The sequence below is a fragment of the Coptis chinensis genome, chromosome 7, assembly GCF_015680905.1.
Source record: "Coptis chinensis isolate HL-2020 chromosome 7, ASM1568090v1, whole genome shotgun sequence".
In the NCBI taxonomy this organism is placed as follows: domain Eukaryota; kingdom Viridiplantae; phylum Streptophyta; class Magnoliopsida; order Ranunculales; family Ranunculaceae; genus Coptis; species Coptis chinensis.
Genome location: NC_141462.1, coordinates 28301202 through 28313729, shown reverse-complemented (window position 1 = coordinate 28313729; position 12528 = coordinate 28301202). Strand labels below are relative to the sequence as shown.

General features: G+C 37.1%; 1 protein-coding gene across 1 annotated transcript; it reads left to right on the top strand.

The window, feature by feature from the left end:
• Positions 1 to 1480: 1480 nt before the first annotated feature.
• Positions 1481 to 5782, top strand: LOC147486951 (S-adenosyl-L-methionine-dependent methyltransferases superfamily protein). The gene is made up of 2 exons (XM_086572838.1): positions 1481 to 3402; positions 5309 to 5782. Exon 1 carries the CDS (start codon positions 1612 to 1614, stop codon positions 2956 to 2958), a length of 1347 nt encoding a protein of 448 aa, XP_086428964.1. The 5' UTR covers positions 1481 to 1611; the 3' UTR covers positions 2959 to 3402; positions 5309 to 5782.
• Positions 5783 to 12528: the final 6746 nt, after the last annotated feature.

Here is a 12528-nt window from a genome sequence, read left to right as displayed (position 1 = left end):
ACACTAATATTAGCAAATAAACATGCTTAATCACAAAGTTAAGATCTTGAACAGCCCCAGAGTCAATATCTGAATAGAAGCGATGAGATTGGAGTGAGAAACTTGACTTTTGTTGCAATTTTATTTTTTATTTTTTATTGTTTACCAAAAGAGGGGAGACGGAAGGGGAAAGGAGCATTGCATTTAAAGTCTAATTTATGAATAATTAATACAGGCGTATAATTCATATATTGAATAATTAATACAGGCGTATAATTCATATATTGCGTGTATTTGGTTTTCGACTTGAATTTACACAAACACCCTCTTTTTCCTATGTTAAGTTAAGGGTATAAACGGTAATAAAAACTGAAATGACCAAATAGTCTTTTTTAAAAGCATTGAATAATTTGTTTGAATATTTTATCAAGGGTATTTAGTGGTAGAAAAAAAATTGGTCCAATTTAAAAGCTCATGTTAATTATTGTGTACTCTACTAATTGAGATAAGACTAATTCTAAAACTATATAAGAAAATATAAACTAATACTAATTTATTGTCCAGCATCAGTTTCTACTAGTTATGAAATCATTTTAGAAGATTATAACAATGAAATTAGATTACAAATGTGGGTTTCCAGTCTATTGGCTAAGTTCCTATTAGACTAATGGTGGGGAATGTTTTTATTGCTTAAGATCATAGATCATCATAACTGGCCATTTTTAGGGCAGAACACGTCGTGCAAAACAAAGTTGAAAAAATGATTAGGGCTCAGAGAAAATGCAAATATGATTTTACCACCACAACTAGTGGCTTTATAGATGTTATTAATGGGCCAAACAACCATACCATGTAATTTAACAATGTACCGTCCTTCATTCAAATTAGATTGACACTTTGGTAAAATAAAATATTCAGCTTGAGCATTTCACGATTAAGATACAAACATAAACGTGCATTATATGTAATCTATATACGTTCTTTACTTGCTTCATTTGCTAAAATTTGACCCCCTAAATAGTAAACAACACCATAGTTTTGCGTCATGCAATTACGCATTGTAGGGCTTATGCCTATTTCAATATTTCAATTTTTCAAGTGTTCTCAATCTCAATGGCACATCTAAGAAATATGTAAACCTAGTTGTGGGGTTTGCGGCGCTGCGAGTAATTTATATATACGGACTAATACTACGTATTGAGTTATTGTCCTACGGTCCTACCCCCAAAGACTCTTTTACCAAATTCTACAATTGGATATACTCTTGTAACGTAGACCCACACATGCTTTCATTTAGATCATTTGTAAATCAAAGCATTTGCAAGTCGAAATGTCTATCCACTTCTCTAGGGTACTCCTCACTTGATAGTTGTTACTTGTATACTGATGTGGTCTGATTTTGCGAGACACATCGTTGACACAACAGAATGTCTCTGAGTGGTATTTTTGATTTTTCTAATCTAAGGTTAAAATGTAAAATGCCAAGAATTGGTGGTGAAAATCGGTTAGCATTACCGAAATATTAGAGTATTAGACAAAATCGATCGAAATGGTCCCTCTCCACCTGATTTCAGAAAAGAGAAGTAAGTTGATAACCAAACCTAACATCTGATTCGGAAATTCTCAATCACAATGGAAAAAGGTACGTTCCAAAACTTGACCCCATCTCAATTCATTTCTTCCACATTCCCAAACCCTCTTAAAACCTCACCCGAACTCAACCCCTATTCCAATTCTCTACGAATCGCTGTTCTCGACTCACCCCAACAAACTCCCAACTCACCTCATCTCGCCGCTATGTTGGTCCCAAAATATCGCGAGAACGACTGGATATTTTCCACGGATACAGGTCACCTACAACTCCTTCTAAATTCTCCCGAAATCTCTCGTCTAATTCTCATTGGCAATCCACCTCACGATAATTTCACATCAGTTTACAACCGTTCGATACATTACGATAGTACAAAACTCGAGGAGAGCTTAAAACCTATTCTTTTTGCCTTGTCACCAAAATCAGCTTTTAAAAATGGTTTGCCTGAAATTCCATTTGTCATTTACGAAGACAACGTGATACGTAGCGTATCGGTTGGCAACTGTTTCGGTTCTTGTGTCGGCGAAATGCTAGTTGAAAACGTAGAAATAGAGACTCACAATACCGAAACACGAGAGTTTCGGAGGAGACTGAGATTTAAACGAATGCCAAATTTGGTTCAAACCGAAATACGTATTATACCCGAAACGCTACCAAGTAATGCCGGTATAGAAAACATGGTATTTCGGATTGATAGTAGTAGTTTGGTACACCCATATTTGCCACCAATGGTGGCGAGTTTATCTTTGGTTAGTGCGTATCTCGAGGAACGTCTTTGTTCGGGTTCTAGGCTGCGTGTTTTATGTATTGGTGTTGGGGGTGGTGCATTACTTGCTTTCTTGCAGACTCATTTCGGGTTTCAAGTGTATGGAGTAGAGAGTGATGAAATGGTCAAAAAAATTGCTATGCAGTATTTTGGGTTGGTAGAGAATGAGTTACTACGGGTTTGTGTAGGAGATGGTATTGAAGTTATAGAAACACTTGCGCGGGGTGACAATGTGGATGGTTTTGATAAGTTTGATTCTCCTTTTGATGTCATTATGGTTGACTTGGATGCTAGCGATGTTAGAAATGGGATTGGCGCTCCACCAATGGAATTTGTAAGTAAGAAAGTGCTTTTAGCTACTAAGTTGGCTCTTCACAAGAATGGGATTCTTGTTATAAATGTGATCCCTGTGTGTAGAACGTTTTATGACTACTTGATTAGTGAGTTTCGAGAAGTTTTTGCAGAGGTGTATGAAATAAATGTGGGAAATGATGAAAATTATGTTCTTATTGCGACTGTTTCACCTATTAGTTTTGACCTGAATGATAGTGGGAATTCTATTATGAAGAAGTTGAAGCTGACCATTCCGAAGCAATATGTGGATTGTATAAGGAGAATTTGATTTCTATGTAGCTGGTTTGAGTTCTGTCATTAGTCTTAAGCGGTTTTTGCTAGCTTCAAGTGATGAACCTTTTAGCAAAAGCGAGTTTGAGCTTGACAAAATGGATTGTTGGACGTAGTTGCACTTGTAGTTGAAGATGATCTGAAGGGTGGGCAGACAAATGAAAAGTGATTGAGTAATTAAAGAAAACAAGAGTTCTTGGTTTGCAGCCAGTAGCTGTAGCTCTCTATGTTGGTGTAACAGTAAAGAACTGATTCACTACTTGTCAGGTTGTTTTATGGTTGAGAGAGGGTGGGTGAAAGTTAGCAGAGACGCAGAGATAAAAGGAACTGCGAAAAAGAAGAGCAGTGGCAGCATTTTGGGATAGCTTGCCACTTGAAATTTTGGATTAAAAGGCAATCTTCAAGCTGCTCTTACTTACTGTATTGAACCAGATCTTACCAGGTAATAGGTTGTTTAGTTAAGTCATGTTCCGTTTGCTATTTTTTTTCTTTATATGTTGTGCTCAAGTCTATGCTTCAAGCTTTGTGTACAAGTATCGACTTAAGTTTGGATTCACCGAAAGAACATGCATTTAGTGGATTGTTCTTGAAAAGTGGCCTGATTATTCCTGTCAACAGCAGAGCATGCTGTTAATATTTGCTGTAAAGATTGAGGAATAGAAAAGTATATATGGGAGATGCATAGTATGTTTTAACTTTGTCTCTGTTCCAAAGTCATTAGCAAGTTGATCTGGGTGAATTATCATTCTATCAAAGATACTTTCTCTGATTTTCAGTGAAATGCACCACAAGGTCAGTACTCCCATAAGGTTAAGGTTGTACCCATTCACAGCCTAATGAGTAACCCGTCCTCTTACAAGCAACTAGAGGAGTCAGTTCTCAGCAAGGTGCACCTTTGTTATTTACAGTAACTATGCCTCCAATTTTGGGTAGACTGTCTTTGCGAACTTCAAGGACAGTTGGTCATGCGGAGAAAATATTGGACCTTGCAGCATGGCGTATCTGAATTGTTTACTTCAAGGAAGTGTAAAACTGGGTCCAGTGTGCTGTTTCTTGGTCATTGTAAGAAGTTAGAAATTGGAGAACCTCCTAGGAGGGGAGGAGATCAAATCAGATCTCGATCTCTCTGTCTCAAAGTGAACCCAGTTCTGAAAGTTACTTAGAGGGGACTCCAGATGGATTACCATTTTCAACAGCTGGGGCATACTGTAGTTGTCTATGTACTAGGCCCGGGGATAATGTAATTCCAAATCCATCTGCTCATAGCAGTATGAGGGCACTATTTTATACATGTATAATTTACTGAGACCTGATTATGTAGCACAGAAATATGAACTTATTGATAGTCTCTCTTGTTTCCCTTCCCTTCCTCCCTCCCCCCCCCCCCCTCCCCCCCCAAACCAACAAATGGTTATCGAGTCTTGCAGATTTGAAGACATATCCTGTTGTGAGTCCCTTATTATCTTGAAACGTCTAATTTTCTTTTGATAGACTACATTTATAATTTTAACACTATGACGGTGTTATGGTTGTAAGAAAAAGAAAATTTTATTTGCCTGGGTCTGCGACCTTTGCAAAAATAGAATACGTTTGCACCAATCTACATCGTGTTAATCAGCATTGTTAAGGTTGTGAATGTGCGTGGGCCAGGCCGATTCCTTATTGTTCCAATCCATTGAACATTTTAGCTGTTAATGTGTTAAACAATTCAACCAGTGTATCTTACAGTGACTTCAATCCCAAGATATATACTCAGATATGGAAGCTCAAAATTTCTTTGAGAGTTAAGAATTTTATATGAAAGGCTCTTCTTAACATCCTTCCCTATTGGTAAAGTCTTTGTAGCTCACCACTTAAATATTGATCTCATGTGTTGTTTTGTAAACAATACTACGTAGAATCTATACCACATTTTCTTCTTGTGTTCATGGTCTAGAAGAATATGGTTTTATCTAGCTTCGTCTTAGAACTAAAGTGGAAGATTTTGATATGATAAATTGGTTACTATTCATGATGAACTTAAAGAAACCCCTTGATATAGGTTTCTTTTCCTTCTGTTTTTTTAATTGTGCCATCTTGGATGCTATATGACAAGCCGTAAAACAAAAAGAGATTTCAAGGAGCTATGCCTAGTCAATCGTCAGTTCTGCACGAAGCTTATTATACTTATCGATTGGAATCTAGTTTTCTCTCGAAGAAGAAGATATACCGGATATTGCGGAATATGATACTAATCCTACTACTTCTGATATGAGTTGGATAAAGCCACTTTCTGGATGAGTGAAACTAAACTTTGATGCTGATTTTAATAGAAAGAGTTCTCATGGCTGTTTAGCTGTGGTTGGCAGGAATAGTGAATGGCTGTTTAGCTGTGGTTGGCTGGAATAGTGAAGGTATGTTTTTGGGAGGAATTGTCAGCAAAGGCAAAGCCACTTCTCTTGGTGAAGTAAAAGTCCTAGCAGCAGAGTTAGAAGTAAAGTTTGCAATGACAAAAGCAATGGCAGGAAGCCATTTTGGAAGGAGACGCCAAAACTGTAATCCAAGCTTGTGGAGACATAGTTTTTGTGAAGACATAGTTGAAGCATCATCTTGGACTTGGAAGCAAGGGTTCAAGTTATCCAGCTTTCCAATGATGGTTCTTCGATTATTAAGGTTGTTTCGGTCTCCTATTTTTCCTTATGAAGGCGAGGTTATTGTGGTAGTGGAGAATTGTGTTTGTTTGTGTTCAGAGAGGTCTAGGATTGTAAATGGTAAGTGAGTTTTTGTTTTTATGATCACCCGTTTATTATTTTTGTTATAAAATTGATTTGGGGTTGTTTTTACTATTGAAATGGCTTAAATTTTGTTTGTAAGTAGTATTTGAACAAACACGAATGAAGTTTGAGTGAAAAATATAAAGGTGTGTGCGAGTCACGTGCTCAATTTTAACCGGTAAATTGACTTGCTATCTATTCACATCTAACAGATTGTATCACTGTGATTGAGAGGATACAGTCACTGTGATTGAGAGGATACAGTCACTGTGCTCATTTAACCGGTAAATAACAAAATAAATCGTATTTTTAGTTCATTATGTATTATTTTTACTTGATTTATTTTTGTTTGATTGAGAGGATAGATCATTATATCAAAATATATTATATAACAAGAAAACAAATGTGAAAAACGTTGAGCAGTGGGCACACCTGGTATACATGTTTTAATTACTGTTAAGCAATACAAAATCTTCTGCGCCCAAACAGAACCTTAAGGATTGACAAACCCTTTTTATACATGTGGTCAATAACAAAGCAATTGTTTGAAAATGACTAAGATTGAGAAACCCTTTTATACGTGTGGCATTAACAAAGCAATTGTTTTAAGGGTATTATCATTCCTTAAAAGTAGGTTGAATCTTTGGCAACAACAATACCTTAGCCAATACACGGATGGCATCCGAGCATTTTTAGTGGATGACTGGGAATATATTTTCGGTTAACTGAACTCATTTTGAGTTTTTGGGTGAACTCATTTTGGAAGGGCTTATTCACGCATTGTTTTTTTCGCTGAATAACAAGTCATATTACTTGGTCATAAAAATGGGCGTAACATTCTTGGTAGGCTCTTCCAATTGTGGGGATGGAACCAGGATTCAAACGTTTGGGGTGCAAGACTCAACAAATGTATATGCAACTCAGTAGTTGAACTATGGGATGATGTGATAGAAATCCTGTACAAATCTTAGAGGTGTGCGAATCCTTATAGCCTACCCAATTTTCTACCAAATTACTAATACATTTTGTAATTTTTCCAAATCTTGGTTCGATCTATGAGTAATATTGTACTCATACAAACGACTCCTTGATGGAGGTGGTTCACACTTTCATCATAATAGAAGTCTACATAAACATTTTTACTAAAAGAAAAACAACATCAGTAGCAAATTTTCCTAATGATCACTAGTTCGATTCTCTTCAAGACCACTTGCGAAGCAGTATTTGGTCGAATTTCCAATCAGGACTCCGAAATTAGTCGAGGTGTGTGTAAGCTGACCGAGACACCCAGTTAGCAAAAAAAAAAAAAAAAAACATAAGCAAATGTTGTTATTAAAGAGGATCATTATTTGCACGATTAGTAATTTAATATATCGATCTGCACAAGCGACGATACAACTTATTACAAGATTTACAACCCGCTACAGAACAAGTAATGGGCACGTCCACTCGTCTATGCTGCTGGGGACAGTAATCGTTTGAAATTTTACTAGCCAATTCCAGGAACTTAAAATGCATCTATCTCGATACCCCGTTTTTTTTTGGGGTAACCTATCTTGATACCCCGTTGAACTAAGTTAAAGTGCATTTTTGCTTCAAAGTTTTATGATATCAAAGTACAGATATCATGATACATTGTACTTGTAGGACCAAAACAACAAATTCAGTAGTTAATTTCTGTAAAAATTCCAACTTTTTTTTTGTTCGATAATCTAAAATTCAAACCTTCAGGTCTTGGATAGTTGGATTCTTTATTTATTTTTCCATTTTAAAAATAATGAAGTCTTGATTTTGGTGTGTTCTCTCCGTAGACTAGTGGTGCAGACTCCATAAGCTCGTCAGAATGAGGTGTATCATGGATAGTTGCAACTCTTTAAACACGGTTGTTTGTTAGCAACTTAGCATTTCTCATGGCAAAAGTGTAAAACCAAAAGTAATGAGTTGAAGAACCACGTGGAATAAAATAGGAGTAGAATACACTGGCAAGTGGACAAGTGGCAAGTGGACCACATGGTATGAAAATAGTTAGCAGGATAACTGCACCTATCGGGCACATCTAAATATCTACTTATCTAAATTCCATATCCAAATACTTGCAAGAACCCAAAAGGATGAAATTAAAAAGTTGATTAAAATATTAACACCGTAGATTATAGTGTTACCTAACTCTAAACGTCCAAGTCGTGATCCATCTATATATGATTTAAATACCAAAACCCGTCTCCTCGTTATCCACCCAACAAGTTTGTATCTATTGATCGGTAGAAATCATTAATTAAAGTAGCAAATGGATTATGTTCAATCCTTTATAGAAACTGGCGATAATAGGACAAACAGAGATACCTGTCTCGGAACGTGAGTCGTAAATTGGGCTGTCAATGGGCTGGGTTAGGCTCAAAGCCCGATTGAATCTGAACCGATAAGATAAGGACTTAGAACTTAAATGTTGTCTGATAAGACCATTGGGCCAATTATGGACATACCCCATCTGACCGATAACGGCCCGGCCCGACCCAAAAACTAAGGTTTTTTTAAAAAAAATTCAAATAAGTACTATTAAATTTGTAAATACTAGTATACATAAAATGTTAAGAGGCTTGATGGATTAGTGTTGCAGCTGCCAGGACTTGGACCATCTAAATTTAAATATAATTTGGACAGGACTTGGACATTGACAGCCTTACTCGTAAAAATGGACTTGGTCACTTGGGTACCATTTTGATCCTAATAGTTAGCGGGATCTTTCTTATACTGGGGCGTTCTAACAAATTCCCCTAATTTATTTCTTCACGTTGTACAGGGAGCAAAGTGTCACGAACACGTCCCAAACATGTGTTGAGAGGGGTATGTGCTGCTTATATGATCGTGCAGCTCGACCATGCACAAGCCTAATAAACATTCGGTGTTCGAGTAACTCATGGATGGTTAAGACTGAAGGTTTCCATATTGGTCTACAGTTGATTTCTCGGATGTGTCCGAGGGGAGACAAACACTGCAGTCCCATATTCTAGGACTAGATAGCTAAATACATCATTGGGACGTGTATCTAGATGTTTCTACATGACCCACCGACACGACGTAGCACGAAGCACTAGGACGTGATATTAGCAATCTCTGTTTCCAACGGTACCCCATATGCATGCTCCAAATGCGATACGTCTCTAGACCTGTCCTAGAGTCGTCGAGAATCCATAACGCACCCTTCAATGTCGTCATGGACTGGCCCTAATATTGCACCAAGGAAGTTCCTAGCTGATGGTCCGAAGACTATAAGGAGTGATAGGAACTCATCACTCCCTAATATAGTCAATAAGTATTTTCCACTATAACCAAAAGATAACATAGATTCAGGCGTGAAATTTTACTAGACATAACTCCTAGCTCGGTGCTCCGAATTAACGTTCGACCACTCTATTTGGTGTGTCTCAAAACGTACTAAAATATGAAAATGTAATTGGGAGCACCCGACTTAAGATTTGACCAAAAGTTGACTTTTCTTAGCCTGTGATGTTTGGATAGGTTTGGACCTTCCATTTGGCATATATAAGCTTACTTTTGTCACTCCGTTACATTCTACCCCACTTAATTCTCGACGTCCTCGTCGAGAGAACAATCTTTTGCTGCACATGTGCTCCATCTTGGTTCACCTATATCTGCCATGTCTTGCTAAATACTTAACTCAAACACTTCAAGCAATCAACTCTGTCATATCCGAAGAACAAACTTGTAACATCCAAACTATCACTCTGACCCTTGACAATGTGAACACTGTACTTCTGCCGGTTTAATTCTCGTGGGAAGAAAACACTATTATCATGGTTAATGAGAAATTGCTTGCCCATACAAACAACTCCAACTTTTCCAATTGTCTCTGGTTTATGTAGTTATCTTAAATGACTGAAGCATTGTCCCGAAGGACCAGATTGCTCCTCGCCAAAACAACTCTGGCATTGTGCCAGAAAATGTGCTCCTACTTGAGCAATAAGATGGCTCCAAGCCAAAACAACTCTGGCATTCTGCCAGGAAAAGTGCTTCTCTTTTAGCATAATGTCTCCATGCACAGATCCTTATCCATATTGTTACTCTCCTCCTCTACACTGCAGGTTGTACCACTAAAGTCTGATTACTCAGACTTGTTAGAACTAGCAACATATTGATGCATAATAATCCCCTTTGAATTGACACGAATAACTCTCTTGGCCATAACGAACAAATCCATATTAAGGAGTACTCTAGAACACCATTGTGATCTTGAACTGTTAATTTGTTCTCTCTTCAAACACAACTTTAAATCAATACGAACAAGGCGAACCAAACTGTACGTATGATCATTGTTGTGGAAGCGAAATGAACTCCTAATATATTTGTAAAGGAATCCTTGTTTGCCTTGAAACCAAATGACAAACATGGTTTTTATGGATAGATGGAATGGAGATGGGAAGAGAATATGGATGATGGGTGTCGTTGGTCAAAACCACACAAGATCAAAACCTAATATCCTTCTAAAGTAAATGATGAGTAGGGTATCAATCCATTTTTTATTTGTATCACTTGTGAGGACAAGAGTGGAAAGGGGTGTCGAGGGATTAAAAACTATTATTGTAGAGATTGTGTATACTAACTAAATTAGACTAAACTAATTAAACTAAAGACTAAAGAATTGGAGAGAGAGAGAGAGAGAGAGAGAGAGTCGAATCCACCAATATCTTTGATCCACGGACATTTTTCTTCATGTTGTTCTCACAAGTAGACTATAATTGGGCAATCAAGCAAGTGTTGATGCCTCCTTGAGTGAAACATTGTTAAACAATTATTTCTATTTCTATGTTATTCCTATGTATGTGTTATTAATATCTTCTTTCATTTTATGTGAGCTTGGACAGTTATTCAATGAATCACCATCTAAGGCAAACACAAGGAATACTTCTCTTACTTTAGAACACTACACAACTATAATAAAAGTAGAGAATAGTAGTAATAATATTCAATTACAATAAATAAAAGCCTATTCTAGCATTATATTCAATTACAATAAATAAAAGTTTGTCACCAAAAATATTCAATTGCAATAAATAAAACCTTAAACTAGCATGATATTCAATTGCAATAAATGAAAACCCTAATCCATACTCTCATCCCCTGGTCTGGGCAATGTAACTAATAATAACTAAACAAAAATAAAGAACTAACCTGATTAGATAATATCATGAACTAAAAGAATCACCAAACCCTAAGCACTGGCTTCATCTCCTCCATTGAAGGAGAATATTAGTCTTCCATAAAAAAGGAAGAAAAAAGAAAAGAAGAACATAAGACTAGGGAAATTAATTTATTAAGACTTGGCTAGTGAAAACTGAATATTTTATTATTAATCTATTTTTGCCTCAAGTTCTGGAGACAAGAATAATGTGAATTGGCGAGTTACATCTGGCATTGAGGTGCTCCTTATATAGGGGTTACAATGAGCTTTAGAAACATCTCAAATCTTTGGCTTTTGGACCTAATTTCCTATTACATATTGAACTCCTTCCGATTCCAACTTCGTTTCTAAAAACATTAAGAGGTGGAGCTGTATGGTCGGTTCCATGCGTCTGGGATGCATGGGACAAATCCATGTGTCCCAGACACATGAGTCTGTTTTCCTTTTCTGTTCCATCTTTTGCTATTTTTTTGCGGGCTTTGATCCAAGTAACGGGTCATTTTGCCTTGGGCTTCTGAATAAGCTTTAAAATAGATCTAAGTCTAGCCTAACTTTTCATAGCTTCAAAACCTTGGGTCTTCTCCGTAATTGTCCATAAGCATAGCTCTTATGTGATCTTTAATGCTCCAAATTACTATTTTTTGCCCCTTTAACTTTAATATTTTGTAAAACTCTCTTTTTCACCTGTAAAATCACAAAACATAACTTACAAGTATGATTAGTCTACTAAAAAAGCTAAACAAGAGGTTTAATTGAGGGTTAAAATATATTTTTTGAGCACTTATCACCAAACTGTTCTGTCCACTTAATGTATCATTTTGTAATAGGGAAACGTAGCCTTCTACCACTTGCACTCTACCCCCACTTAATTCTCAACTCCCGACTCGGAAAAATGGGGATATCTGTGAGAAGATTCATCATATGTACTAAAGTTTATCACCAAAACTTAAAATCCACCAGCTACACATTCTTCGTCCACGCAACACAAATGTTTCCAATGCACTTCAAAATGCAGGCTCCATTGCGTCTTAAGCCAGTCCACTATCATAACTGTGGTAGTAATCCTTCCTTTGAAACGCTGAGGAGTGAATTGAGAAATCAGTCATGCACTCGAGGCTAATAGTCTTCACCCCATGGATGCAAGTGATCACTGCTTCAATAAACCAATGCATTGGTTTTAATCTGGTTGATCCTGGACATGTGGGTAATGAGTTCCATTCACAACTACACATGGGACACAAATCCATCCAATGTTGCTCGCAAGCACTCTTTGCTCTCATGGGCCATAATGAGGTAACAGTGATGTTGTAATCATGCCGCTACAAATAAGAGAGTGCTGATTCATGGTCACCTCCAGGGAAACTATTGTCCCTAAACAAGGATGAGCTTGGTCCGCAGACCGCCCAAAGAGATATTGCATTTGTGCGGTCATATACCACAACCTTATGAACAACTTCAACTGATGGTTCGAGAGGTCCACATACTGCTGGAGGGGCTATCATTTGCTTGTTCCACTCTGATGATCCTTTTTCGCATCCACGTCATTACCCGATTTCTGATGAGCATTAATTAACTGACAAACTTAGCTAATGACTCCAACATTGTCAAGTCTCAA